The following is a 27,084-nucleotide window of genomic DNA, read 5'->3' as shown; positions in this document are numbered from 1 at the left end:
GCGTACCGTCGCTTGTGATCCTTTCAGATGTGATTCCTTAATCGCAGGAAATGACTAACCCTGTAGACCAGGTCCACCTGGCCCCTGTAGCCCCGGTGCGTGTGCGTGTGTGTGCATGTGGGCGTGTCCCCTGGCGGCGGTCGGGGCGGCGCTTGAGCGTCAGTGTTGACTGAGGCCACAGATTGTCTAATTAGATTAAGCGAGGCTTTCGTCAGATAATCATTGAGCCTCCGCGCAGCTCCTGTTTTTTTTTTGTCCTGCCATGGAGAGCAGCCGGCGGGGAGCTCGCTGAAGGTCAAAATCCACTTGGGCGCCGTCAACGGGACCCCTCGGGACCCTCCGCCGTGTGTGTGTGTGTGTGTGTGTGTCGCTGAGGAGCGCTGGCCGGGTTATGGGCGGTTGTGGGACGCGTGTGTGCGACGCTGCTCAGTGTAATCGGAACGCCGCTAATTCCCGCTGCTCACCCGAGGCCATGGGGGAGCTTTGTGTAAGTACGACTGCCTCCGCTTCCGTCATTCGTCGGTTAGTAGCGTATACCAGTTGGTGTTTTGTCATTTTTGAGATGATTTAAGAAGATTTCTTTTGTCATGTCATGTACTGCATGTTGACGTTCTAGTGACTTTGACGAGCTCACCCGAACCCAACCCCAGAGGAACGCGTCTTTTAAAACCCTCCCCTGTTACGCCGTAAGGGAAATCTTCTCATTTTAAATTAAGAACAATAACAAAAAACGAACTAAAGCTAAAACAAATATTCATTTATTTGACTTTATTTTATCGGCTTTCAAGTGTATTAGCTATCAAATATTTTGCAACCCTGATATGTTGCCGATGAAATTGATTCGTTTAAAGCTAAGAAAAACAGTTGCAAAAAAGATGAACAAAAAGTGTCAATAAAAGAGAAATGGAAATTTATTGTTATTTAAAGTATAATTAAAATATTTCCATTTATGTTGTATGTCGGCGAAGCTTAAAAATCTCATGAAAATTTGAAAAATGGGGAGAACAGTCATTTACACATTTACATATAAATAAATATGTTATGTTATTTTGGGGTCAAAGTTGCCTAAAAGTTCAAAAGTCAGGAAAAACAACGACATCATTGAATTAACATGCACAAAAAAAAAATTCTGCTGGCCATGTTATTTTTTATTTCATTTTATTAGTGTTAGGTTTATATATGTATTATATATTGAGGGGGCCGATGATGAGCATCTTATGAAATATACAAAACATAAGAAAATGGAGGAAAATGATAACAATCAACATTTTCATCCTGCTCTTCATTCAAGCGATTCTCAACGATGCTAATTTGGATGGCGGCGAAGCGACGGCTCGTCCCCGCGTCTCGGCTTGCCGTGACTTCCAGCTTCCCTCCTTTTTCTGTGCGTCCGTCCCTTCGTCCCCGGCTCAGATTAAGGCTGACTGATTGACACAGATTACGCCGCAGGTCACGGGCGGCAACCCAGCACGGATACAAATGAAAAATAGATTAAGCGTGTTTAATACTTTTTGTTATTATTAAAAATCATTCAAGTGTAAAAACAAAACAAAAAACATACTAACTGGAAGAAATAGTGGCAGATTTGGTATTAACTCATTCACTCGCAGCCATTTTGACTGAAGCAACCCCCTTCGCTCCCGGCTGTTTTATTGGATTTTACCTGATTTTGCAAGGCTCACACAATATTGTGTTCTATTGCTATAAAAACATGGAAGCTACCAAAAGAAATATTAGAGTCTCTTCTTTTATCAGGAAAAAAAAGTATATTTCTATCTGTTTCCGTTTTGCAGCAATTAGCATTAGAATATAGCAAAATTTTATCATTATCCACAAATCAGTGGTGAAATTAGCTTTTTGCAATATGGCCCTGGCTGATCTCGTATACTCTGCTGCCACCTGCTGGCCATTTTTGTAATAACTGCCCATTGCTTCAACCATTCTCTTCAGTTCAGAGGCTGCATCAAAACCTTCTGTATGCTCTAGCATAAAACAACAACATAAAAAACGTAAAAATACGTCTTTGGGAGCAAGGTGATATTTCAACTAGAACGTTTTTGGGAGAAAATGAGTTAATATTTATACAAGGTACATTTAATAGTGTCATCTGGAGCTCACTTTATTTTTCGACATTATTAACTGACATAAAAAGGTGCTCACTGCGGGAAATAAGGGCAAATGTGGCTCCTCCCTTTTTTCTGACACTGCCAAGGTGGCTCACGTGCCCCCTTCTGGACATTATTCGTCGTCATACAAGTGCCATGAAAATGTGAAAAATGGGGAGAACAGTCATTTCCTCATTTTCATATCAATAAATATATATCATTTGGATTATTTATATTGTATATTAAATCTTTGACCCTCCTGTTGGGGGTCAAAGATGCTTGTTTAAAAGTTCAAAAGTCAGGAAAAACAACAACAATGAATTATGAATTGACTTTTTGAGTCCAAAATTTGAAAATAAATTCATTAAATGACATCAAATGAACTACTGGCTATGAGCACAAAATCAAATAAAACGCTCTGACAAGCACGCGTTCTCAAGTCGTAGATACTCGACTGTCTCTCAGCATACTGTGAGAATGCGTGACCGTGAACTCCCTGCGTGCGTCCACAGTCACAGAGTCCACGTCAGAGCCCCGCCGAGCTCTGAGCGCGACCTCTGAGTTTGACCTCTGAGAAGGCCGCGGGCCGGCGCCCCGAGGCGACATGGCCAACAGCTCTTTCCGCGGCGGCGGCGGCAAGCGAGGCCGCCGCGGCTCCGCCTACCTGGAGGCCGAGTTCAGCTGCTCGCTCCAGGAGCTGCGCTCGCTCATGGAGCTGCGGGGCGACGACGCCCGCGAGAGGATCCGACACAGCTACCAGGACGTGGACGGACTCTGCGCCAGGCTCAGAACCTCCGCCCTCGAAGGTCAGTCAGTGCGCGTGTGTTTGAGCGGAGGCTGGCAATTGTCGTTGACGCAATGCAAGTGAACGCAGCTTTCGCCACGGCAGGTCGATTATTGCTACTTGTTGGCAAAATAGGATGAATTGTACAAAATGTCATTCAAATGAACAAAACGAAATACAATGAAACCAGATAAGATGATATATTATGATGAAATACAAATCAGAGTGTTGATTTATTTTATGTGTTTTCAACTACAACTATTGCTACAGTACTATAATATATATATATATATATATATATATATATAAAGAGAGAGAGAGATTAAATATCATCAAAATCCAAACAATCATTTCACAAGGAACCAAAAGACCGTTTAGCAACAGAGGCATAGGAAATCTAATTGAATTCATATTTGTGGAGTTGTCGTAATTGAAAATAATATCTCGAAATCGCATCCGGTTGTCGTGTATGTAGAAAATGTGTGAAGTCGCCGTCTTGCGCAATTGCTGGAGAAGAATGTGACTTGTGACATTTGCCACCATCATTAATTCATGTCTGCCAATCTTGCACACGCTCAGCCAACACCTCCAGTCACGCTAAAATGTCAACAACAGCTTGAAAAATCCATCGAACCCAACCTCCACTTCCTGCGCGTGCGTGTGCGCGCACGCGTGCGTGTGTGTGTGCGTGTGATGCCAGCTGCGATGCAGTCAATAACATGAGAAGAATGTACACTTAATTGACTTACTGACTCACTCACTCACTCACAAATATTTGATGCATTAACCAATTAACTAACTGACTGACAAACGTTTGCACCACTAACTAACTAACTAACTAACTAACATTTGCCCATTAATTAACAAATTTAATGAACTGACTGAATCATTAACATTTGCCTAACTAACTAAATAACAAACTGACTGACTTTTGCACCACCAACTAACTTGCCCCACTAATTAACTAACTAACTGATGAATAACATGTGCCCCACTAACTAACTAACGTTTGCCCATTAATTAACAAATTTAATGAACTGACTGAATCATTAACATTTGCCTAACTAACTAAATAACAAACTGGCTGACTTTTGCACCACCAACTAACTTGCCCCACTAATTAACTAACTAACTGATGAATAACATGTGCCCCCCTAACTAACTAACTAACTAACTAACGTTTGCCCATTAATTAACAAATTTAATGAACTGACTGAATCATTAACATTTGCCTAACTAACTAAATAACTAACTGACTGACTTTTGCACCACCAACTAACTTGCCCCACTAATGAACTAACTAACTGATGAATAACATGTGCCCCACTAACTAACTAACTAACATTTGCCCATTAATTAACAAATTTAATGAACTGACTGAATCATTAACATTTGCCTAACTAACTAAATAACAAACTGACTGACTTTTGCACCACCAACTAACTTGCCCCACTAATTAACTAACTAACTGATGAATAACATGTGCCCCACTAACTAACTAACGTTTGCCCATTAATTAACAAATTTAATGAACTGACTGAATCATTAACATTTGCCTAACTAACTAAATAACAAACTGGCTGACTTTTGCACCACCAACTAACTTGCCCCACTAATTAACTAACTAACTGATGAATAACATGTGCCCCCCTAACTAACTAACTAACTAACTAACGTTTGCCCATTAATTAACAAATTTAATGAACTGACTGAATCATTAACATTTGCCTAACTAACTAAATAACTAACTGACTGACTTTTGCACCACCAACTAACTTGCCCCACTAATGAACTAACTAACTGATGAATAACATGTGCCCCACTAACTAACTAACTAACATTTGCCCATTAATTAACAAATTTAATGAACTGACTGAATCATTAACATTTGCCTAACTAACTAAATAACAAACTGACTGACTTTTGCACCACCAACTAACTTGCCCCACTAATTAACTAACTAACTGATGAATAACATGTGCCCCACTAACTAACTAACGTTTGCCCATTAATTAACAAATTTAATGAACTGACTGAATCATTAACATTTGCCTAACTAACTAAATAACAAACTGGCTGACTTTTGCACCACCAACTAACTTGCCCCACTAATTAACTAACTAACTGATGAATAACATGTGCCCCCCTAACTAACTAACTAACTAACTAACGTTTGCCCATTAATTAACAAATTTAATGAACTGACTGAATCATTAACATTTGCCTAACTAACTAAATAACTAACTGACTGACTTTTGCACCACCAACTAACTTGCCCCACTAATGAACTAACTAACTGATGAATAACATGTGCCCCACTAACTAACTAACTAAAGTTTGCCCATTAATTAACAAATTTAATGAACTGACTGAATCATTAACATTTGCCTAACTAACTAAATAACAAACTGACTGACTTTTGCACCACCAACTAACTTGCCCCACTAATTAACTAACTAACTGATGAATAACATGTGCCCCACTAACTAACTAACTAACTAACGTTTGCCCATTAATTAACAAATTTAATGAACTGACTGAATCATTAACATTTGCCTAACTAACTAACTAACTAACTAACTAACTAACTAACTAACTAATAAAATGACTGATGAATACCATTTGGCCCACTGACTGACTAACTGACTGACTATCATTTGCTGCATGAACTAACTACAAAGTAATGAAGTGACCGACACATCGAGCGCACGCAGGTTCAGGTCACTCGATTCCAGGAAATACGAAATCCTTTGACCGTGTGAAAAGTAGTTGTAACGCGCACATACGTGCGTGTGTGTGTGTGTGTGTGTTTTGCGCTTTGAGGTCTGGACGGTTCGTGGGAGGACCTGGAGCGTCGGCGGCAGGCGTTCGGCCCCAACGTGATCCCCCCCAAGAAGCCAAAAACCTTTGTGCAGTTAGTGTGGGAGGCGCTGCAGGATGTGACGCTCATCATCCTGGAAGTGGCCGCCATCATTTCACTTGGCCTTTCTTTCTACCGACCGCCGCACGCCGACAGGGACAGTGAGTTCACTCTGGTTCGCTTTCCTTGTCACCCGCGAAAAAGCCGCATTTTCCCATAAGCCCCGAATGCACCGCCGGAAGAGAAGAACGACATTTGAACGCGTCTCTTTGTTGACGATGACTTTGTAATCGTGGTTAACCAATTCAGCGATGTACGATTAACCGGGTGACCGCTTGTCTCGCGACGGGTTGAAATCATAACCGGTGAACGTGACGTGCGCACGTAGGTTGCGGGAGCGCGGCGGGCAGCGCGGGCGACGAGGGCGAGGCGGAGACGGGCTGGATCGAGGGCGCGGCCATCCTGCTGTCGGTGGCGTGCGTGGTGCTGGTGACGGCCTTCAACGACTGGAGCAAAGAGAAACAATTCCGAGGCCTGCAGAGTCGCATCGAGCAGGAGCAAAAGTTCAGCGTGCTGCGCGCCGGCCAGCTGGCGCACGTCAAAGTGTCCGACATCGTCGTGGGCGACATCGCGCACGTCAAATACGGTCAGTACTTTCTTACGCCGCTTACAGCAAGTCAGCTAACTCATTGACCGGCAACTCACTAACTAACTAACTAACTAACTAACTAACTAACTAACTAACCAACACCCATTTAACAACTAACATACAGATGGCCGGGCTAATTGACTAACTAAATAGCTTCAAAGATAACTAACTACTCAATCAATTACCCTCTAACAACTATCTTCTAAAGACTGACTGAATGACCAACGATGATTAACTTAATAACTCCCTGAAGGACTAATTGAATGTCAGACCGACTTGTCAACTGTCCAACCGTTGAAAACGATCTCACAAAAACTAACTGACCAGTGAATCAACTCACTAACTCATGGACTGACCAACCAGCTAACCACAGCTACGACTACTACTACTGTTAACTGACTAACCAATAGACCACCCTACCAACCAACCAACCAATCAACCAACACCTCACAAAAGTCAATTGACCGATTGGTTTACCGACTGCCCAGCCAACTATCTAAAAACTAGCAAACCAAAACGCACAAACTGACTGACCAATCGACTGACCGACTGGTTGACTGACCAACCAATCCTCTAACGCTAACCCTAACAAATGCTGACAACGACTGCCGTACAGCAACCTACCAACCTTCCTATCGACTAACTAACGACATCATTAACTATCTATCTACTTAATTGACTAACTAACGGATCACTAACTAATCAACCCGTCTGACCGAACATCTCCCCTTGCCAAGTTGCCGCGATACTAACTCACTGACCAATTGACCGGCGGCTAACCAAGCATCTCACAACAATGCGCGCGCCTGACGGACGGACCGGTCAAGCGACCTCAAGGAGACGTCTCGCAGGACGATCCCGATCGTTCGTACCCCAACGTGTCTCGGTTGCCGTGACTACGCTCTGGCTCCCGCAGGCGACCTCCTCCCCGCCGACGGCGTCCTCATCCAAGGCAACGACCTGAAGATCGACGAGAGCTCCCTGACCGGCGAGTCGGACCATGTCAAAAAGAGCGCGGACAAAGACCCCATGTTGCTCTCAGGTGCTCCATTGATTGATTGATTGATTGATTGATTTCATCTTTGAAACTTCTTCGTTTGATTGCAGTATTGATTGATCTCACAATAATATGTTTTGGACCAGTGTTCATTTTATTCACCAGTTTTAAATTTAGTCTCAGTTTCAATCACGCTTGTTAGTTTTTATCATCGTTAGTCAACCTCATCCCGTTTTTATTTAGTTAACATTGAGTCAAAAATGCTAAATCTCGCACTTTGATCTTTATTTTAGTCCAAGAAAACAAAATTGTATTCGTCTAGTTTTAGTCAACAAAACCTGTCAACATCAACATAGTCTTAGTCAGGACAATTATTTCACGCCTGTACATTTTTTTTGCCAGCAGGTTATGGTGAACATTTTGGATCTCAAACTATCTCACATAAAAACTGTTCTCTCGTCTTTTCGATGGAAAAACAACTTCACACAATTACAGAATATCAACAAGTGGCTAATATGGATCGATGATGCAAGATCGTAAATTAACCAGCGTTAGTTAGCGGTTGGATTAACATGATTGTTGGGACGTTATAGGATTAATGTTACGTTCTAACGATCATTTCCTTTTCTTTTCTTTTCTTTTTTTTTTTTTACCTTTCACCGCGATTCCACTTCCTGTCTGTTTGCGTTTGTGCGCGTTGCACTCGCTAGCTGCAGATTTGAAAAGGGGGCGTGTGTCACATGACTGTGTCACATGACGGATTAGCAGAGACGATATTTGACAAAATCATATCATTTTCCTCTCGTTTTTGGTCATGAACTAAAATGTCCAGTTTTTCTGAAGTGAAGTACATTTTCCTTTCGTCTTCATTCGTCGAGGAAAATGCAGACTGATTTAGTCGCAGTTATTGTTTATTAACGAGGGTTTTAGTCTCGCTTAGATTCGTTTTATTCCGGTAAAAAAAATGTGTGTTGACGAAAAGAGTCTTGTTCAGTTTTTGGAATCCGAAATGGACACAATTTGCGTACTTGCCCAGGCACTCACGTGATGGAGGGTTCGGGCAAGATGGCGGTGACGGCGGTGGGCGTGAACTCGCAGACGGGCATCATCTTTGCGTTGCTCGGCGCCAGCGAGGACGACGGCGACGACGACAAAGCCGAGAAGAAGAAGAAGAGGAAAGAGGAGCGCAAGAAGAGAGAGAAAAAGGATAAGAAAAGTACGTTTGCTCCGCTTGCATTTGATTGGATTGGATTTCGTAAGCGAATTGCTAACAGCCACTTTTTTTCCCCGCAGGTAAAAAAGAGGAAAAAGGCAAGAAAGGTGAGTTACCGCATCTGTCAACAACGGCTTCTAACTGGTTTTGACCGGATCGGACCGCTTCTGTGATTGTCTGCATTGGTTCTGCATCTGGTTGTGTCTGCTCCAAACGGGCTCGTTCTGGTTCTGTCCTGGTTCGAAGTATTTCTTCTGACATCCTCTTGGCTAACGACGTTCCATGTGGCGGACCAAAGGATTCTGTTGGCTCATTTGCAGCACCAAGTGGGCATTAGTGGTATTGTTCGTGGCGTGGATCCTTTTTGCCCCATTGCCGTACGGTGTTCCGCAGGGTTCAAGTTAGGGGCCCCTCCTCTTTCCATTGTATTTGCTGGCCCTGGGTTCCATCTGAAGAGTCAGCAAAAAAGGATGATTTCTCCTTAAGGTCATGTTTGTCCTCTCTGGAGAATATCAAAGTCTGGATGGCACTGAAATCCTTGACTTTCAATGAAAAGAAAAAATAAGTTATGCTGTTTGGTCCCAGTAGTACTTGTACAGCCCCCCCTGTTGACGTGAACCCCTGGCGTCTTATCTAAAGCCAACCATCTTGGAACTGTTAAATGGGACTGTGATTTTAAATCGGTGCTTTCCTTAAATCCAATTTTTCTTATTTTAGGCAGCTGGTGTTCCTTTCACAACAGCACTCCTTCGTTACGTCTCGGCTGGATTACCGTAATACAGAAACAGTCGTCATCAATTCCTTCGTTACATCTCAGATGGATTACCGTAATACAGAAACAGTCGTCATCAATTCCTTCGTTACGTCTAGTCTGGATTACCGTAATACAGAAACAGTCGTCATCAATTCCTTCGTTACGTCGAGTCTGGATTACCGTAATACAGAAACAGTCGTCATCAATTCCTTCGTTACATCTCGGCTGGGTTACCGTAATGCACTTTATTTTTGGAGTCAGGCAGCCGTCATGGATATGCTCCAGATTAGATCCTTGGTCAGGTTCGTGGATTCTAGCGAAACGCGTGGCACCGGTTGACCCCCATCTACCGAGACGCCCCTCCCCCAGCAGCAGGTGCTCCCGACTCTGTTGATGGTGATTAGGAGCAAGCAGATTAGCTCGCTTAAGCTCGGCAGCTTCTTTCGTTACTGCTGCTGCTCTTTCTTCTTCTTCCTTCTTCTTCTTCGTGTCCACTAATAGCCTATTGGGATCAAGACACACACTCACACACCAGCTTTTCCTGTCACACCTTGTTAGCTCCCGTTCAAACGACTCCAGCGCGGGCCACTTTATTAGGGACACATCTAATGGCACCTAATACGAAAAACGCACTGAGCTGGATTGTTTTGATCCTTTCGTGTGCAAAGTGACCAGAATATGAACTCATTCACTGGCAGCCATTTTCACTGAAGCAACCCCCTCCGCTCCCGGCTGTTTTATTGGATTTTGACTGATTTTGCAAGGCCCGCAGAATCTCACAGCCCACAGTCTCTTCTTTCATCAGGGAAAAAAAAGTATATTTCTAACGGTTTCCATTTTGCAGCAATTAACATTAGAATAGAGCTAAGTTTCATCATTATTCACAAATCTGTCGAAAAGAGCTTGTTGCAAAATGGCCCTGGCTGATCTCTTATACTCTGCTGCCACCTGCCTCCCGTTTTTGTAATTACTACCATTGCTGCATCAAAGCATTCTGTATGCTCTAGCATGAAATAAATAAATAAACAAATAAACGTCTAAGTATTGAGAAAACGTACGTATACGTTTTTTGGGTTTGAACGATTTAGGACAGTCCGTCAGTTTGGTGTGAAAGACGAATCCACGCGGGTTGGTAAAACGTGAAGACGATGTGGCATTTCCCTGACAGGGAAGAGCAAAGATGGCGCGGCCGTGGAGATGGAACCGCTCAACGAGGACGCCGAACCAGAGAAGAAGAAAAGCAACCTGAGGAAGAAGGAGAAGTCAGTCCTTCAAGGGAAGCTCACCAAGATGGCCATGCAGATCGGCAAAGCAGGTACAGACGGTTTCAGGTCGCAAATACCGCGTTTTGGGTCGAAAAGCGACCGCGAGATTCAGGGGTCTTTTGGTATCCTCGGGGCGGCGTGGCTCAGTGGTAGAGCGGTCGTCTCCCAAATCCGTGAGGTTGTGGGTTCGATCCTCACCCACGGTGACCATGCGGAAGTGTCCTTGAGCAAGACACTGAACCCCGATTTGCTCCCAGTGGACCTGGCAGCAGTCGGCCATTGTTGGGTTTGTGAGGCTTCAATTGTAAATATTGTTAATGTGCTGTCGTTTAAGTGCTGTATAAAAAGCAGTCCATTTAGCAGCTAGCATGAGCGGACTTACAAAAAAGTCTCAAAGAAATAGCAAGTCAAACATTTTGGGTTGAGACGGGATCGTTTCCAAAATTGTTGGCTTTGTAGTAGTATTCATTTTATCCGCTAATTTTAAAATTGAGTCTCCGTTTTAGTCCATTTTCAATCACGCTTGTTAGTTTTTTCATCCGTTTTTGTTTCGTCCATTTTTAGTCGACAATAAATCAAGCTAGCGTTTTAGTCTTTTAGTCCAAGAAAACATTATTTAATTCATCTCATTTTAGTCGGGACAATCATTTTACCCCTCTATGGTTTTTTTGTCAGCAGATTATGTTTTGAATCTAAAACTATTTCATATAAACATTTCTCTCATCTTTTTTATGAAAAACAACTTGACACACAATTACAGCATATCACCAAGCGGCTAATATGGCTCGATGCTACAAGCTAGCAATTTAGCCAGCATTAGTTAGCAGTCGGATTAGCATTATTGTTGGATTAATGTTACGTTATAACTCCAATTTACTTTTTATTTTTTTTACTGAATAACTCTCATTTACTTTTAACCTTTCACCGTGAATCCACCTTCTGTCTGTCCCAATGTTGGTGTGCATGTTGCACTTGCTCGCTGCCGCCATGACAGTGTCAGCGGCGGATTAGCAGCGACACGATCTTGTTTTTGTTCATGAACCAAAATGTCCGGTTTTTATTAAGCGGAGAACATTTTTGTCTCGTCTTCATTTGTCGACAAAAATGAAGACTGATTCTGTCCCAGTTATTGCTTAATGAGGGGTTTTAGTCTAGTCTAGTTTTAGTCCAGTTAAAAATGTGCGTTGACAAAAAAAAAATTTTTTTTCCATTGACGAAATTAACACTACTTAGTTTTTTTTATTCACCCGATGAAGGCAGTTTCATTTGAAATGTGAAATTTGGTGGACGTGGCTCACAAATAAGCCTGAAAGGACACCAGAAATCTGCCATCTTGGTTTAATTTAATTTAATTTGTAATTTTTCAGGGCATTGCCGGGATCCATAGCACTGCATCTGATATATATATATATATATATATATATATATATACATATATATATATTTTTTATTTTTTATTTTTTATTTTTTATTTTTTATTTTTTATTTTTTATTTTTTATTTTTTATTTTTTATTTTTTATTTTTTAATTCAGCCCACAAAGCAGACGCCCCCCAAAAAAAGTCTTACGACGCTTTCAAAGACAAATTCATTCACGTCCAGAATTCAGCCCCTTCATTTGGTCAAGTGGAAACCTCACGAAGCTATGACAAAGGAAGTCGGCCATCTTGGCTTGGAGTGGCCATTTTAGGGTCATTTCCAGGGATCAACCAAGACAAACGCAATAGCAATGTTTTGAACATCCGGCAAAAAGGAACTTTGACGAGTCTTGATAAAAAGCCTGAAATTGCTCCGGCAGGCCTGTTCATGTCGACGCTGACCGTCATCATCCTCATCGTCCGCTTCCTGGTGGACACCTTCTGCATTCAGGGCGTCGCCTGGACTGCCGAGTGCGTGCCCGTCTACGTCAAGTTCTTGGTCAAGTTCTTCATCATCGGCGTGACCGTGCTGGTTGTGGCGGTGCCTGAAGGTCTTCCTCTGGCCGTCACCATCTCATTGGCCTACTCTGTCAAGGTTTGTCGCCTTCGTACAAGAAGAAGAAAGTCTCGCCGCAGTTCTAGTCCATAAAGTGTCTCTATTCGGACGGAAATTTTTTAGGGTCAGGTTCAATCAACTTAGAACATTTTAATAAACAACAGACAAAGGAAGGAAGACAAGAGACTTGGATTATTCTTTTTTTGCACGACTTCATGCTTTGCAATACTAGAAGAGTAAATATGGGATAACATATGTACATTTATTCTAACGTTTTCATTTTGGCACGAGAGGTTTAAGCCCAATGCAATGTTTTGCCATTAAAATGTGTTTTCATTGGCGTACCTCAGGGAAGTGTTTGGGGTCGATTTGTTCTTGTGTGACCAATTTGGCCTTTATTTTAAAAATATGAATATAAAACTGTGTTGACCTCAGGGAACTATTTATTTAGATTTTTTGTTAACTTTATGAGAGATGCTGCTCTGCGTCTTTTGTTTTTCTTTGAAAGTAAAACACGGATACGTGAAAGTTGAACATTTCAGTTATTTGGAAATTTGGGAAAAATATATTTACTGTAGAAAACTACAGGGAGCTATGATTTTTACTTTTTCATTTAGTTTTGAAGACATACCCGCCGGGAGCTCGCTGAAGTTTTTTGATAGATTTAAAAACATTTTACAAATCTGAAAAGTTGTTCAATAAACATATGTTTTAAGACATTTAAACAAAGTTAAAAGTTGGAATTTGTATTTTATTTGTATTTTTTTACACCAATATTAATAATTAATTAATAATATTAATTGATTAATTAATTCCAATTTAATTCCAACGCAGTGTTTTGCCATTAAAACCATGTGTTTTCGATGGAGTTCCTCAGGGAAATGTTTGAGGTCCCTTTGTTTTTTGTTTTTTTAGAAAATGATGAAGGACAACAACCTGGTGCGCCACCTGGACGCCTGCGAGACGATGGGCAACGCCACCGCCATCTGCTCCGACAAGACGGGCACGCTGACCATGAACCGCATGAAAGTGGTCCAGGCCTACGTGGCCGGCTGCTACCACAAGGAGGTGCCCGAGGCCGGCCTGGTGCCCGCCAAGATCCTAGACCTGCTGGTTCTTGGCATTGGGGTCAACTGCGCCTACACCACAAAGATTATGGTGAGACGTTGGAAATAGACTTTCCATTCAAGACCTTGGGCTAAGTTGACGCTGGCTGGATGCCACCAGAGTTCAAAGAGATCTCGGATCAGCAGAGCAGGCTTCTCCAACCGGACTGGACCGCGTGCTTCATGTTCTTTTGATTTCCTGCAGGCCCCCGACAAGGAGGGCGGTCTTCCTCGCCAGGTGGGCAACAAGACGGAATGTGCCTTACTGGGACTGAGCTTGGACCTGCGACGGGACTACCAGAGCATTCGCAACGACATCCCCGAGGAGAAGCTCTTCAAGGTGTACACCTTCAACTCGGTCAGGAAGTCCATGAGCACCGTGCTCAAGAACCACGATGGCAGCTACCGCATGTTCAGCAAGGGAGCCTCCGAGATCCTGCTCAGGAAGTAGGTCCCCCCCCCCCCCCCGTGCAGGCAAAGGGGCTCGTGTGCCGATATATGATGTGAATGAGCAGGACTTGACGTAGGACTTGCTGATCCCGTGACTTGGCTTGACTCATCACAGGAGGCAAATCCAGGTCCAGAAAGGAAAAACGCTGCCACGGTTTGGCTTTAGCCCAAGTTGCTAGCTAGCGAGCTCCCTAGCTAGCTTCCCCCGAGGGCTTGGATACCTGCTCGGGAGCTAGCTAGCTAGCAACTTGGGCTAAAGCCAAACTGTGGCAGGGTTTTTACTTTCTGGACCTGGATTTGCCACCTCTGCTTGACTTTGTGGATGTCTGCCACAGTAACTTAGGACTTGCTTGACACACTTGACAGTCTTGAGATTGACTAGTATGGAGGACTAAAACTGCCAAGATTAAAAACATAAATAAATGATTAAATACAATTATTTTTTAATAAAAGTGAAAATAAAAACGGACATAAAAAATACAATTCAAAAATTAAGAACAAAAAAATTAATATAAATGGCAATAAAAACAAAAGAATATATATAAATCCATAAATCAATAAATACAAGTAAAAATTTAAAATAAAATAAAAACAAGATTCAAAATAAATAAATAAATGTACAAATAGAATGAACTATCAATCAATAAGTAAAAACACTCTGCTCTCACATTTATTTATTTCATGCTGCAGACGTTCTGTCAGGACGAAATGTTATTCAAATGAGGGGGCGGTCCTAAGCGTGTCTTGGGTGTCTCGCCGGCTTGCGTGGAGAGCTCCATTAATGGATGACTATCTCGTCCACTGTCGCTCAAGTCGCAAGTTAGGACCGCCCCCTCATTTGAATAACATTTCGTCCCGACAGAGCGTCTGCAGCATGAAATGAATAAATGTGAGAGCAGAGTGTTTTTATTTATTGATTAATATGTATTTCTATTTATATATTTATTTTTGTATTTATTTCCACATTTATTTATATATTTTCATTATTAGTTTTACATATATATATATTTTTTACCTTTATTTATGAGTATATATTTGTTTTGTTTTTATTTCTATTTATATATATTTTTTATTTTTATTTTTATTTTATTTTTATTTATTTTTTGTTCTTAGTTTTCCAACTATATTTTTCATATCCGTTTTTATTTTCACATTGATTGATTGATTTATTCATTTTTAATCTTGGCAGTTTTGGTCCTCCATAGGCTTGCACTTGTGACTTATTCTCCCAACTTTGACCCCCGCCCTGACTCCACCCACCGCCGGCATCCCTCCCTTGTGACCGCCCGTCCCCGTCGTCCTGGCAGGTGCTGCAAGATCCTGACGGAGAACGGCGTGGCCAAAGCCTTCAAGCCTCGCGACCGGGAGAAACTGATGAAGACGGTGATCGAACCCATGGCATCCGAGGGCCTGAGGACCATCTGCCTCGCCTATCGGGACTTTGCCGCCGCCGACCAGCCCGACTGGGACGACGAGGCCGACATCCTCACCGGACTCACCTGCATTGCCGTGGTTGGCATCGAGGATCCTGTCAGACCTGAGGTGCGTGAAACTCAAGTTTCCCGATTTGACTTGCCAGAAGAATCAAATCCAGGTTCGGAAAATAAAAACCCTGCCACAGTTGCGTCTTCTCAACCGGGAGCTCGTTTACCTGCCGGTTAAATAGAAGCACCTGACTGTGGACGGGTTTTTGCTAGGGCTGGCTTTTAAAAAATCGAATAATCAATATCGAATCAATTTTCCTTTTCGAGCCTGACATTGATTCATAAAACCATGAATCGATTATTTTAAACTTTTCCTCATACATTCATAAAAAAAATTCATTTTAAAGTCACATTTTTTCAACAACTTTTTGTATCTTACTGTTTTCTTAAAGCTTACTGTTCACATGAATTTTAAAGTATTTTCTTAATAAACTAAATTATTTAACCAGTTACTGCCTCCGCAAATTTTATTTTTGTGGAGTTTTATCATGTCCTTGATATCTAAGAAAAGTGATGTTCCGTAATTAATCAATATCAGATTGAAGTCAAGTGAATCGAATCGAATCGGAAAAAAATCTCAATCAAGTCCAACTGAACTCTTGTGAATCAAAATCGAATCAATTGAGGAAATTAGAATCGATAGCCGGCCCTCGTGTTTACTTTCTGGACCGGGATTTGACACCTCTGACCTCTGCACGAACGTCTGAACTTCCTGTGATGTCATCAGGTGCCGGACGCCATCAGGAAATGCCAGCGTGCGGGCATCACGGTGCGTATGGTGACGGGAGACAACATCAACACGGCGCGTGCCATCGCCAGCAAGTGCGGCATCCTGAATCCCGGGGACGACTTCCTGTGCCTGGAGGGAAAAGAGTTCAACAGACGCATCCGCAACCAGCTGGGCGAGGTCCGTATCGGAGCCGTCAATCGATGCGGGAAGTCGATCCGAGGTGGCAAATGCAGGTCGAGAAAGTAAAAACCCTGCCACGGTTAGCTAGCTAGCTCCCTAGCAGGTAAACAAGCACCATGTGAGCTAGCTAGGGAGCTAGCTAGCTAGCACCTGGGGCTAAAGACAAACCGTGGCAGGTTTTTTACTTTCTGGACCTGGATTTGCCACCTCTGAAGTTGACTGACTTTTGCTGTTGTCGTCACAGATCGAGCAGGAGCGAATTGACAAGATCTGGCCCAAGCTCCGAGTCCTGGCCCGGTCGTCGCCCACTGACAAGCACACCCTCGTCAAAGGTAAGGAAAAGAAGAAGGGAAGCTCCAGCTCCTTTAGCTGCCGGTTGAGTACAAACTCTGACTGGATTTTTACTTACTGGACCTGGGTTTGCCACCTCTGGTTTTCTGCGTCCCTCCAGTTTCCTCCAGAAGTGGCAAATCCAGGTCCAGAAAGTATAAACCCTGCCACAGTTTGGCTTTAGCCCCAGGTGCTAGCTAGTGATAGAGTAGACAATATTTGTATTGTACTCTTTGCGTGTTCAATAAATGAATGGTGAGATTCTGGTGAAGAAGTCCCTTTGCAAAGGTAATTAGTCAGAAGCTTCTGATCACACAAAATGAAGACACTCAAGCCGTGTTCCGTTCAGATTGTGTGTGCCTCTTCCTCTCGCACACAGTTATTTATTGAAACTCAGTGAATACGAAAAGTTTCCTCTCCCCTCCCATGGGCAAATTCCCATGAGTACAAATCAGATTAGACTTGAACAATAGTAAATCAGCCTGTCCTTGGACTCTCTTCGACCGGACACAGACTGGTACAAACTATACTCCCCTTAGAAAAGAAACCTGTTACCCTTCTCTTTCCCAGGCAAGAGAACAAAGGACTATAGTTGGCTTAACATATGAATTAACTGTTGTCTTATATTTATATCTTTATAACTAATATCCAAAACGGTTAAAATATAAATTGAAACTGAAAAACAATGTTAATAATCCAACAGTAGCAAGCTAGCTCCCTAGCTAGCTCCTCGGGTGCTTATTTACCTGCTCGCGAGCTAGCTAGCTCGCACAAGGGGCTAAAGCCAAACTGTGGCAGGGTTTATACTTTCTGGACCTGGATTTGCCACCTCTGGTTTCCTCCCACATTCCAAAAACGTGCATGCCAGGTTGATTGAAGACTCCAAATTGTCCGTGCGAATGTGAGTGTTGGTTTGTCCAATTTGTGCCCTGCGATTGGCTGGCGAGCAGTTCACGTTCCTCACTTCATGGGGGCGGGACAGAATTATGTTGCCTCAAGATTGGAAGTCTGGATGCTTCTTAGTCAGTAATGAGTGAACAGACCAGTGTTTCACAATTATGTTTTTGACAGAGTTTTGTAGAAAATTTAATTCGTTCTTGAACAGGATTTTGGGGTGGTGGTGAATTGATTTTGGTGCGCAAGTTGTTCGGGGCATGCCCATCCGTCGCCCATTGTACTTAAAGTAAATCAAAGTTATGACCATCCCCATGGCAAAACCTCGTCAACAAAACATTTTCGGGGGACATCAAGTTGGCCCCGCCAAGGTCAAGAACCCTGAGAGAGCAGGTTTTCATTCAGCCTGTCGCTACATCTTCCTCTTTCAGGCATCATAGACAGCTCGGTGCTGGAGCAGAGGCAGGTCGTCGCCGTGACCGGAGACGGCACCAACGACGGCCCCGCCCTCAAGAAGGCCGACGTCGGCTTCGCCATGGTAACCGATGACGCAATCGCAAATGTACAAATGTGGCCAGTGCGCAAAAATACTCAAACAGCCGTCGTACAGACAAACAGACTGCAGTATATTCAATTAAAATCCAATTCTAAATACAATAGTTAAATGAAATAAAAAATCAAATAAAAAGACATGAAAATAAATGAAAGAAATACAATGAATTGAGTACAATGGAATAAAATAAAAAGAAATAAAATAAAAGTTAAAATAAAATATAAAGCAATTCTATAAAATACAATAGAATAAAAATAATTAGAATGCTAAATTATTTTTAAAAGATAATACAATAATATAAAAGCAAATAAAATGAAATAAAAAATAAAATGACATAAAATGAAGAAAAATGAGACAATAAATAATAAAATGCACCAAATGAAGTCAAATAATAGACAGGTTAATAATATCAAATGATATAAGAAATCGGCTCATTTTAAGAGTGAAACTAACTGAAATCAAAATAAATAAAAGACGAGGTGAAGTCAAATAAAGGAAATGAATCAAATGAAAGGCAAAAGTGAACTCAGGCGACGTGTTGTTTGCTCGGCAGGGCATCGCAGGGACGGACGTGGCCAAGGAGGCGTCGGACATCATCCTGACGGACGACAACTTCAGCAGCATCGTCAAGGCCGTCATGTGGGGACGCAACGTCTACGACAGCATCTCCAAGTTCCTGCAGTTCCAGCTCACCGTCAACGTGGTGGCCGTCATCGTGGCCTTCACCGGCGCCTGCGTCACGCAGGTAGGCGGGCCGCCGACCTGCGTGACGAGCCCCGCCCCGCCCCGCCCGCTCGCTTCTCACGCCGTCCGCCCGCTTCCCGTACCCTCCCGCAGGACTCGCCCCTGAAGGCGGTGCAGATGCTGTGGGTCAACCTGATCATGGACACGTTCGCCTCGCTGGCGCTGGCCACCGAGCCGCCGACCGAGGCGCTGCTGCTGCGCAGCCCCTACGGACGCAGCAAGCCGCTGATCTCGCGCACCATGATGAAGAACATCCTGGGACACGCCGTCTACCAGCTCACCGTCATCTTCACGCTGCTCTTTGTCGGTCCGTCACAGAAAACAGACAAAAATAGAGATCGGCAAAATAAGAATAAAAACTTCAAAATAAAGGGGAAATTAAAAATTCCGGTTCAAAGAAAAATAATCATACGAGTCCAAATAAAAGGGGGAAACGTCAATAAGGCGAAACTAAAAACCTGAAATGAAAATCCAATCAAAAGGAGAAAAAACAACATAAGTAAAACTGAAAAATAGACAGCTAAATTGATTTAAAATAAAGCCAAGAATAAAAACATGAACTAAAAAAAAGACAACTACTGTATTTAAAAAGACAAAAAGTCAAAGTACAAATAAAAATACATTGAAAAATATTTTTACAATTATAACTCAAAATAAAAGTACAATGGAGTTCAAAAGCAAATTAAAAAGCAAAAACATCAAGTAAAAGTTAAAAATAAAATACTAAACAAAAAATTTAAATAAAAGTAAAAATAGAAAGAAAAGCAATAACAAAAGTAAAATTACACAAAAGTACAAATAAATAAAAATTAAAGCTAACAATTAATAAAAGCAAAAACATAAAGTCAAAGAACAAATAAAAATAAAGTAAAAAAACTAGAACACAAAAAATAAAAGTAAAAAAATACATGTAAAAGCAATAAAGCCAAAAACATAAGTAAAAAATAAATAACAAAAAAATGCAACTACTGTATTAAAAAAAAAGATCAAGTAAAAGTACAAATAAAAATATTTTTAGTTTATGTTTATTTATTTATTAATATATATAAAAAATACAAATAAAAGTAAATGTACAATAAAGCTCATAATCAGATTTTTTTTTAAAGGCAAAAACAAAGTAAAGGCATCAATAAAAGAAAAAATAAATGTACAAATAAAAATACAAATAAAAGAAAAATGGGCTAAAAGTAAATGAAAGGCCTTAGGTGCTAGCTCGCTAAAGAAAAAATAGAAATTAAAAAGTAAAACTTAAAAATGTGAAAATAAAAGTAAAAATAAGCAAAATATTCAAAGTAAAAACAAAAAAATGAAAGTGAGAGTAAAAGTAATTTGAAGTGCAATTTGTGTGTTTGTTTTGGATAGGTGAGCTTCTGCTGGACATGGACTGCGGTCGCAACGCGCCGCTGCACGCGCCCCCGTCGGAGCACTACACCATGGTGTTCAACACCTTCGTGCTGATGCAGATCTTCAACGAGCTCAACGCCCGCAAGATCCACGGCGAGAGGAACATCTTCGACGGCGTCCTCGACAACCCCATTTTCTGCTCCATCGTCTTTGGCACCTTCCTGGTTCAGGTAAGACACGCCTGCGACGCAAGAAATAATACCCAATGGGGAGGAGTTCTGGTGGGTGGTGCCTGGTCGGTGCTGGATTTCACCTTCCTTGGTTTTCTTTGGTCCTTCCTCGGGTCTCCTGACGGCGGTGTTCGGTTTAGGTGAACGGAATGAGATTTTTTCTTATAGGTTTTTTTGGTGAGCTAACAAATACACGCACGCACGCACACACGCACGCACGCACATACACATACTCACCCACACACACACAAAAAAATAAAAATAAAAAATAATAAAAAATAAAGAGCAATGATGATGACATTTCCGAATGAACAATACTGACCTCTTTATTAAAAAAATAAATAAAAAATAAATAAAAAAAATAAAAAAATTAAAAAAATTAAAAAAAAAAAGAAATACAAAAAAAAAAAGAAATAATACCCAATGAATGCAATTGTTGCGGCCTTTTCGGCGGCAGGTGCTGATCGTGCAGTTTGGCGGCAAGCCTTTCAGCTGCGTGAGCCTGAGTGCGGAGCAGTGGCTCTGGTGCGTCTTGCTGGGCTTCGGCAGCCTCCTGTGGGGACAGGTGAGACGGATCGGGACGGCGCCGAGTTCGCCGACGGGACTGACTCGCTGACGACCTTTGCCCCCTTGCGCCCCCTTTGCTCCCGTGCACCCAGCTGGTGTCCAGCGTGCCCACCCGCTGGCTGAAGTTCCTGAAGACGGCGGGCCACGGCACCCAGCAGGAGGAGATCCCCGAGGAGGAGCTGGAGGAGATGAAGGACCCCGACGAGATCGACCACGCCGAGATGGAGCTCAGGAGGGGCCAGGATCTCTGGTGCCGGGGCCTGCAGCGCATACAGACGCAGGTCGGCTTCCGTCCTTCCTTCCTTGAAAACATCCCGTCGTTAGCCTAATAGCTCACTTCAAGTCAATACGTCTATTTCATTCTTTAAAAAAACAAAAGGGGACGGAAAACGGTTGAAGCAATGGTACAAAAACGGCCAGCAGGTGGCAGCAGAGTATAAGAGATCACCCAGAGCCATATTAAAACAAGCTGATTTCTCCATAGTTCTCTCAGATTTGTGAATAATGAAGAACTTAGCTAACGGAAACAAAAAAAAATAAAAAATAATTCCTGATGAAAGTAGAGACTCTAATCTTTCTTTTGGCAGCTTCCATGATTTGATAGCAATATAACACAATATTCCGTGGGCCTTGCAAAATCAGTCAAAATCCAGTCAAACAGCCGTGAGCGAAGGGGGTTGCTTCAGTGAAAATGGCTGCGAGTGACTGAGTCAAATATAAACGTGACAGATGACAGCACCCTGGCCTTTCCTACCTCCCATTTCCCAGATCCGCGTGGTGAACGCCTTCCGCGACAGCGTGTCCCCGTATGAGAACCTGGAGACCCCCGAGTCGCGCAGCTCCATCCACAACTTCATGACCCACCCCGAGTTCCGCATCGAGGACTCGGAGCCGCACATCCCGCTCATCGACGAGCTGGAGGGCGAGGACGACGCGCCCACCAAGCGCAACTGCGTGGTGGTCCCCAACAACACCCTCGCCGCCGCCGCCGCCCCCCCGGAGCGAGAGCGTCCCGTACTGCCACCCCCGCTCCTCAAGGACCAGCAGGCCCCTCAGGCCAGGGCCGCGGGTTTGATCTCCGCCAATTCCGGGGGGCTGCCGCCCTGTCCGGGAAGTCCGCTGCACAGCCTGGAAACCTCGCTCTGAAAACAGCTAAATGAAAAGAGCCACCTGATTGGTTGAGAACCAGGAAGTAACATTCTTTGCGTTACTAGACGTGAACTCTTGCAGGTGTGCGTTAGCGGAAGGTGATTTGTTAATCGATAATCACTTAGATATTAATGTGATGGATCTGTGACTTTGTGTTTGTACATTAGACAGCCAGGTTGGTTGGTGTCTTAATTGTATGTTTTGTGTGTTTTTGTAAAGAAAGAAATTGGTTTTAGGTCTTGACTTTCACAATCAAAAGGAAAGAAAATGTCCCAGTATATTCTTAAATTTAAAAATTGGATCTTAAACAGAAAAACTAACTTTTTTCTTAATCCAATGTATTATATTCACTGTTGTTCGGGGTTCATTTTTATATATTGAATATAAAATGCCCAAATAAGGTTGAAATTATATATTTATATTCATTTTCTAGTCATGGGGGAAAAAAACGGATTTGAATTGAATATTGACAGTGCATTTTCATGCGTACATTTTTTTTTATTCACTGGATGTTGGTTTTTAAAATAAATAGCTTTTGTCTGTTTTACACACAAATTCTCGACTTTTCATTAAACGTGATAGTAGTATTGTCACTATAATTATTATTAAATGATGGCGATAATTGTTATAAATTGATTTTTGTACACGAGTTAAGTCCCAGTCTAAAGAAAAAGGGGCTTTTGTACTCACGGGCCTCATTTGATTTTTTAAATGACCAAAGGGACCCGGAAAAGTAAAAGTGTGTTTAAAATGTAATGGTGGGGAAAAAACAAAACTCTTAATATTGATATTTCATCAACCACATACCCTCTGCAGCCCTCTAGTGGAGGTATTGAGTTATAACATTATTTAAGTGGACTTTGACCTCAACTTTATAAAGCAGGTGGGGGGCAAAAGTGCTGTACATAAAACTGAAAATAAAACACAATATAAAAACAATAGGTAATAATAGCAAACGTAGGGGAAAGCAGCACGCGAGTGCACCGAGGAAAACAAACTTTTAAAGATTTCAATAAAAATAAAATATTTAAAAAACGAGAAACGCTATACATTTTTTCTCACGCAAACACCAAATGAAAATCACCACTTTTTGGTAAACAGACAACGATATTAATACAGAAAAATTAAAAAGAACGAGAAGCCAGCAGGAATTTTTAAAACTGAAATCACCAGTCACTTCCTGTTTATGACATGTCGTCACGCGGCCCCTGTCCAATCACGGTGGGCTCCGAGCCGGCTGCAACAGCGCGTGACGTCACTTGCCAAAATGGCGGCGGACTGGAACGGAGGTATTTGTTTTGACACGTCTGAGTCTGCAAAAGAACCACGTTAACTACACATAACCCTGTTTTTAAGTTTCGTTTTACGACGATTTCTATTTTAAAAAGTAGGAACACAGTTGCCACGTAGTTAGCCGCAACGTAAGACTCGAAATTGACGCTCGGAAGCTAGTTGATCGACGACTTTCTTTCCCATCTGACGACGTGCTCGTTTTGCTTTTGACGAAACAATTGTCCTTTAATCCAAACGTATGACAGCCAACGTGGTCGAATCTGATCTCGTGTGTGTCATACAATGAGCTGCTGTGTTACAAAAGGTTGTAACGTCACGTGTTTGTCCTGGCAGGTCATGGCTCGGTGCAGGATATGCTGGACGCCGAAAACAAGCGTCTGACAGACAACTTGGCCATAAAAGTTTCCCGACTCAAATCTGTAAGTAGATCAAGTGTGTCATTTTCAAACATCACAGATGGGTAGCCACATTCTACTTGCCGAACAATACCACTTAACTGAAACAATGCTAAAAAAAATAAATAAGTTAAGGCAAATTGGACACTATAAAATCAATCTTGAATCATTTGTTTATACTCATCAAACAGCACAAAATGTTTACGAGGCAGCGATTGCTTGACCGAGTTTGAAGTGGACATTTTCGGCAGACAGATGACAACTTGAGACTTTGTGTGCGGCCATGTGACTGCCTGGCTCCGTTTGATTGGTCAAATGGAGTTGCTCTCGTTTGCGTTGGATTGGTGACATGCGACAGAATATGAGGCATAAATCTCCCTTATCAATGTAATGGAGTAAAAGTAGTGTATCTTTTTACCAAAATACTCAAGCATTAAAACTAGATTCTGAAAAAAATATCGACAGATTATTGAAATAATCTTTAGTGAAAAACTACACAGAAATATTTGTTGTCCGCATAAATGACAAACAAAAACTTTCAGTACAACCGTGAAAGTACCGGATGTATTGTGCAAGGAAACCAGCACCAATTGATGGTTCTGCATTTGGTTCAGTTGGTTGCTGCCATCTAAGTGCTGTGCAATTAATCGAAATTAATTTACAATTTCAATTATTACACTCTACAACTACAAAATCTAAATAATCATAAAAATATTATATTAATTTTGTTGTTGTTAAAATGTATACATTTGCACCTTTTTTTTATTTAAAAATAACACATTTTGTTTAATCCAAAAGGAATTTACATGATTAGTGTTTCAAAGAATTGTATGTCAATTTTTTCGTTTAAATATTGTCTTGTTTTGTGCCAAAAAAATAAAGCATCATACTGCAAAGGGCTAAGCTGCACTGCAACTTTGTTTTTGCCAAAATAAATATATATTATCATAAATATATATTATATATTCTGTTTGGTTTAAAAGGAACGTAATTAGAGTGTTTCTATTTTTTTTAAATTGGTCTTAAATGCTTAAAACATTTTCTTGTTTTGTACCAAAAAATAAATAATCGTTTGAATAATCGTAATTTCAATTTTTGCCAAAATAATCGTGATCATTATTTTTTCCTTAATCGAGCAGCCCTAGTCTGGAACATAATGCATGTCAAAGTTTTGTTCATATTGCAAGACAAAAATTGTCCAAAGTCAAAACTAGGGCTACACGATTATTAGCCCACATTTTTTTCACAATTATGTTTTTTTTTTTTTTTATCAAAATTGTAATCATGAATATTAAGTACAATTGTTCATAAAGTTTGAGAAAACATTTGTATTTTTATTCTACTTTTTAACCATACAATATGCTAAGTTTCATGCAACATAAACATGAAACTTTAACGGTACATTGTGCCGTTTAAAAAGGTCTTATTAAAGCTTTTTCGACATCATGCATGCTCCACCAATGCCCAGATGAGTACGAAGAGCCCTGACTGTTTTACTCTGACTGCACCTGTCAAGCTTTGATCTTCCCTTTATAGTAGAGTGTGCGAGGGGAGGGGCGGAGTTTATTCTGATCTCATTTGCAGTCATGTCTTCGTTTGTCAACTGTGGCTGTCGCTTTAAGATCGTGCACGTACTCGCACGCGCACCATGAACGAGCCTGACACAAATGTTGCAGTAACGCTTTGGGCCAGAGGTGGCAGTCGCGAGTCAAAAAGTGACTTTATATCAAATTGATTCTAATTTTAGAATAAATGCTAATTATAATTTTAGAATAATTGCTAAATAATAAGACAAGAAAAACTAATTTCCCCACAAATTAAAAATTCACCAAGGTCTACCTGAGTAAATGTGCTATGAACTTGTTTAATGTCTTGCACATCTAAATGAAGATTTAACCATGCATCGCCCCCTGGTGGTCGGCTAGCTTACTGGTTGAGAAAGTGCTCAACAAGAAATTCAGCAGAGGTTGCTTTTAAAATGTAAAAATCACTGAGGTTCGTTAATTGTGGCTCCCAGAATTGTGATTATGATTCAAATTTGATCGATCGATTGATGAGCCCAATCAAGGCACCACTGCATTCAGTCTCTCATTTTGGTCACGATAATCACAAGCGTTGGCCGCCATCTTACGTGTGGAACCTTTCCCGACAGCTGGCGTACGACATTGACAGAGACGCCGACGATCAAAACGACTATTTGGACAACATGGTGAGTTGAAAACACACCATGTCGCCGAAAGTGACAACTTGACTGTGCATTTTGACGTACTTGCTGCTCCCGCCAGGACAACAACTTCATGAGCACGACTGGCCTGCTGGGCGGCAGCGTCAAGCGCTTCTCCACCATGTTGCGCTCGGGACGCGACAACCGCCGCATCATTTGCTTCGTCACCATCGGCCTGGTGGTCTTCTTCTTCCTGCTCTACTACGCCGTCAACAGGATGCGACGCTGAGACGCCCGCCGACTCTGGGCCGCCCCCCGCCGCAGATGAGCGCGAGACGGGAAAGGAAAGAAAGGGGAGGCATGGAAGCGATCTGCAGGGGGCGGCAAAGAGCGCGTGAGCAGCAGCTTGGAAACAAAAGACTTCTTTTCGGTCCATCGAGATTTAAGAACATCTCTGGGAGAAGTGTGGTTTATGTTTTGCTAATTTAAAATGGTTGTGTACAGTTTCTTAACGATAAAGAAGTCAAAGATAGTTTGTAAAAGATATGATGTAAATGTTCCTGTTGATCCTGATACTGCCAGATTTATTGCTACATATTTATTTTTGTTATATTTTTAGTTTATACATTTCTTGCCACATGGCTTTTCGATTCCATTCTGCTTTTGTGTTGACTTACATTTAACTAAAAATAAATAGTTTTCAATACTGATTTTTTTTTCTGAAAAAAAAAAGTATGGTTAATAAGTTTGTATTAAATGGAAAATGGTTATATATAAATCAATGGACCCACTGAACCTTCCACTACAAAATAGCTGTAATTAATCACTAATGGAGGGAGATGCCACGGACTTTCCACTTCCGGGTTTCACA

At 41.8% G+C, this 27,084-nt stretch overlaps 2 protein-coding genes across 2 annotated transcripts; both read left to right on the top strand.

Annotated features, from left to right (window-relative positions):
- Positions 1-226: 226 nt before the first annotated feature.
- On the top strand, positions 227-22,916 carry LOC147174932 (plasma membrane calcium-transporting ATPase 1-like). Its single transcript, XM_086073127.1, has 21 exons — positions 227-487; positions 2,618-2,911; positions 5,713-5,910; positions 6,138-6,395; positions 7,315-7,440; positions 8,432-8,611; positions 8,689-8,715; positions 10,531-10,677; positions 12,425-12,639; positions 13,516-13,758; positions 13,912-14,153; positions 15,464-15,698; positions 16,368-16,547; positions 16,795-16,882; positions 18,206-18,312; positions 18,881-19,072; positions 19,165-19,378; positions 20,434-20,645; positions 21,103-21,210; positions 21,305-21,493; positions 21,981-22,916. Exons 2-21 carry the CDS (start codon positions 2,710-2,712, stop codon positions 22,356-22,358), a joined length of 3,741 nt encoding a protein of 1,246 aa, XP_085929253.1. The 5' UTR covers positions 227-487; positions 2,618-2,709; the 3' UTR covers positions 22,359-22,916.
- Positions 22,917-23,593: 677 nt separating this feature from the next.
- bet1l (Bet1 golgi vesicular membrane trafficking protein-like) lies at positions 23,594-26,923 on the top strand. Its single transcript, XM_086073128.1, has 4 exons — positions 23,594-23,650; positions 23,988-24,073; positions 26,202-26,258; positions 26,335-26,923. The coding sequence occupies exons 1-4, from the start codon at positions 23,629-23,631 to the stop codon at positions 26,500-26,502; spliced, it is 333 nt and encodes a 110-aa protein (XP_085929254.1). The 5' UTR covers positions 23,594-23,628; the 3' UTR covers positions 26,503-26,923.
- The last annotated feature ends 161 nt before the right edge of the window (positions 26,924-27,084 follow it).

Source organism: Leptonotus elevatus, chromosome 4 (assembly GCF_054856555.1).
Source record: "Leptonotus elevatus isolate MCC_2025b chromosome 4, RoL_Lele_1.0, whole genome shotgun sequence".
Classification (NCBI taxonomy): Eukaryota; Metazoa; Chordata; class Actinopteri; order Syngnathiformes; family Syngnathidae; genus Leptonotus; species Leptonotus elevatus.
This window is presented reverse-complemented; position numbering and strand designations above follow the sequence as displayed.

Coding starts and splice junctions, on each gene's coding strand:
- bet1l (XM_086073128.1), top strand. CDS start 23,629: ATGGCGGCGGACTGGAACGGAG. Junction 23,651..23,987: donor GGCGGCGGACTGGAACGGAG/GTATTTGTTTTG, acceptor TTGTCCTGGCAG/GTCATGGCTCGGTGCAGGAT. Junction 26,259..26,334: donor ACGACTATTTGGACAACATG/GTGAGTTGAAAA, acceptor TGCTCCCGCCAG/GACAACAACTTCATGAGCAC.
- LOC147174932 (XM_086073127.1), top strand. CDS start 2,710: ATGGCCAACAGCTCTTTCCGCGGCGGCGGCGGCAAGCGAGGCCGCCGC. Junction 7,441..8,431: donor AGACCCCATGTTGCTCTCAG/GTGCTCCATTGA, acceptor GTACTTGCCCAG/GCACTCACGTGATGGAGGGT. Junction 18,313..18,880: donor CCGACGTCGGCTTCGCCATG/GTAACCGATGAC, acceptor TTTGCTCGGCAG/GGCATCGCAGGGACGGACGT.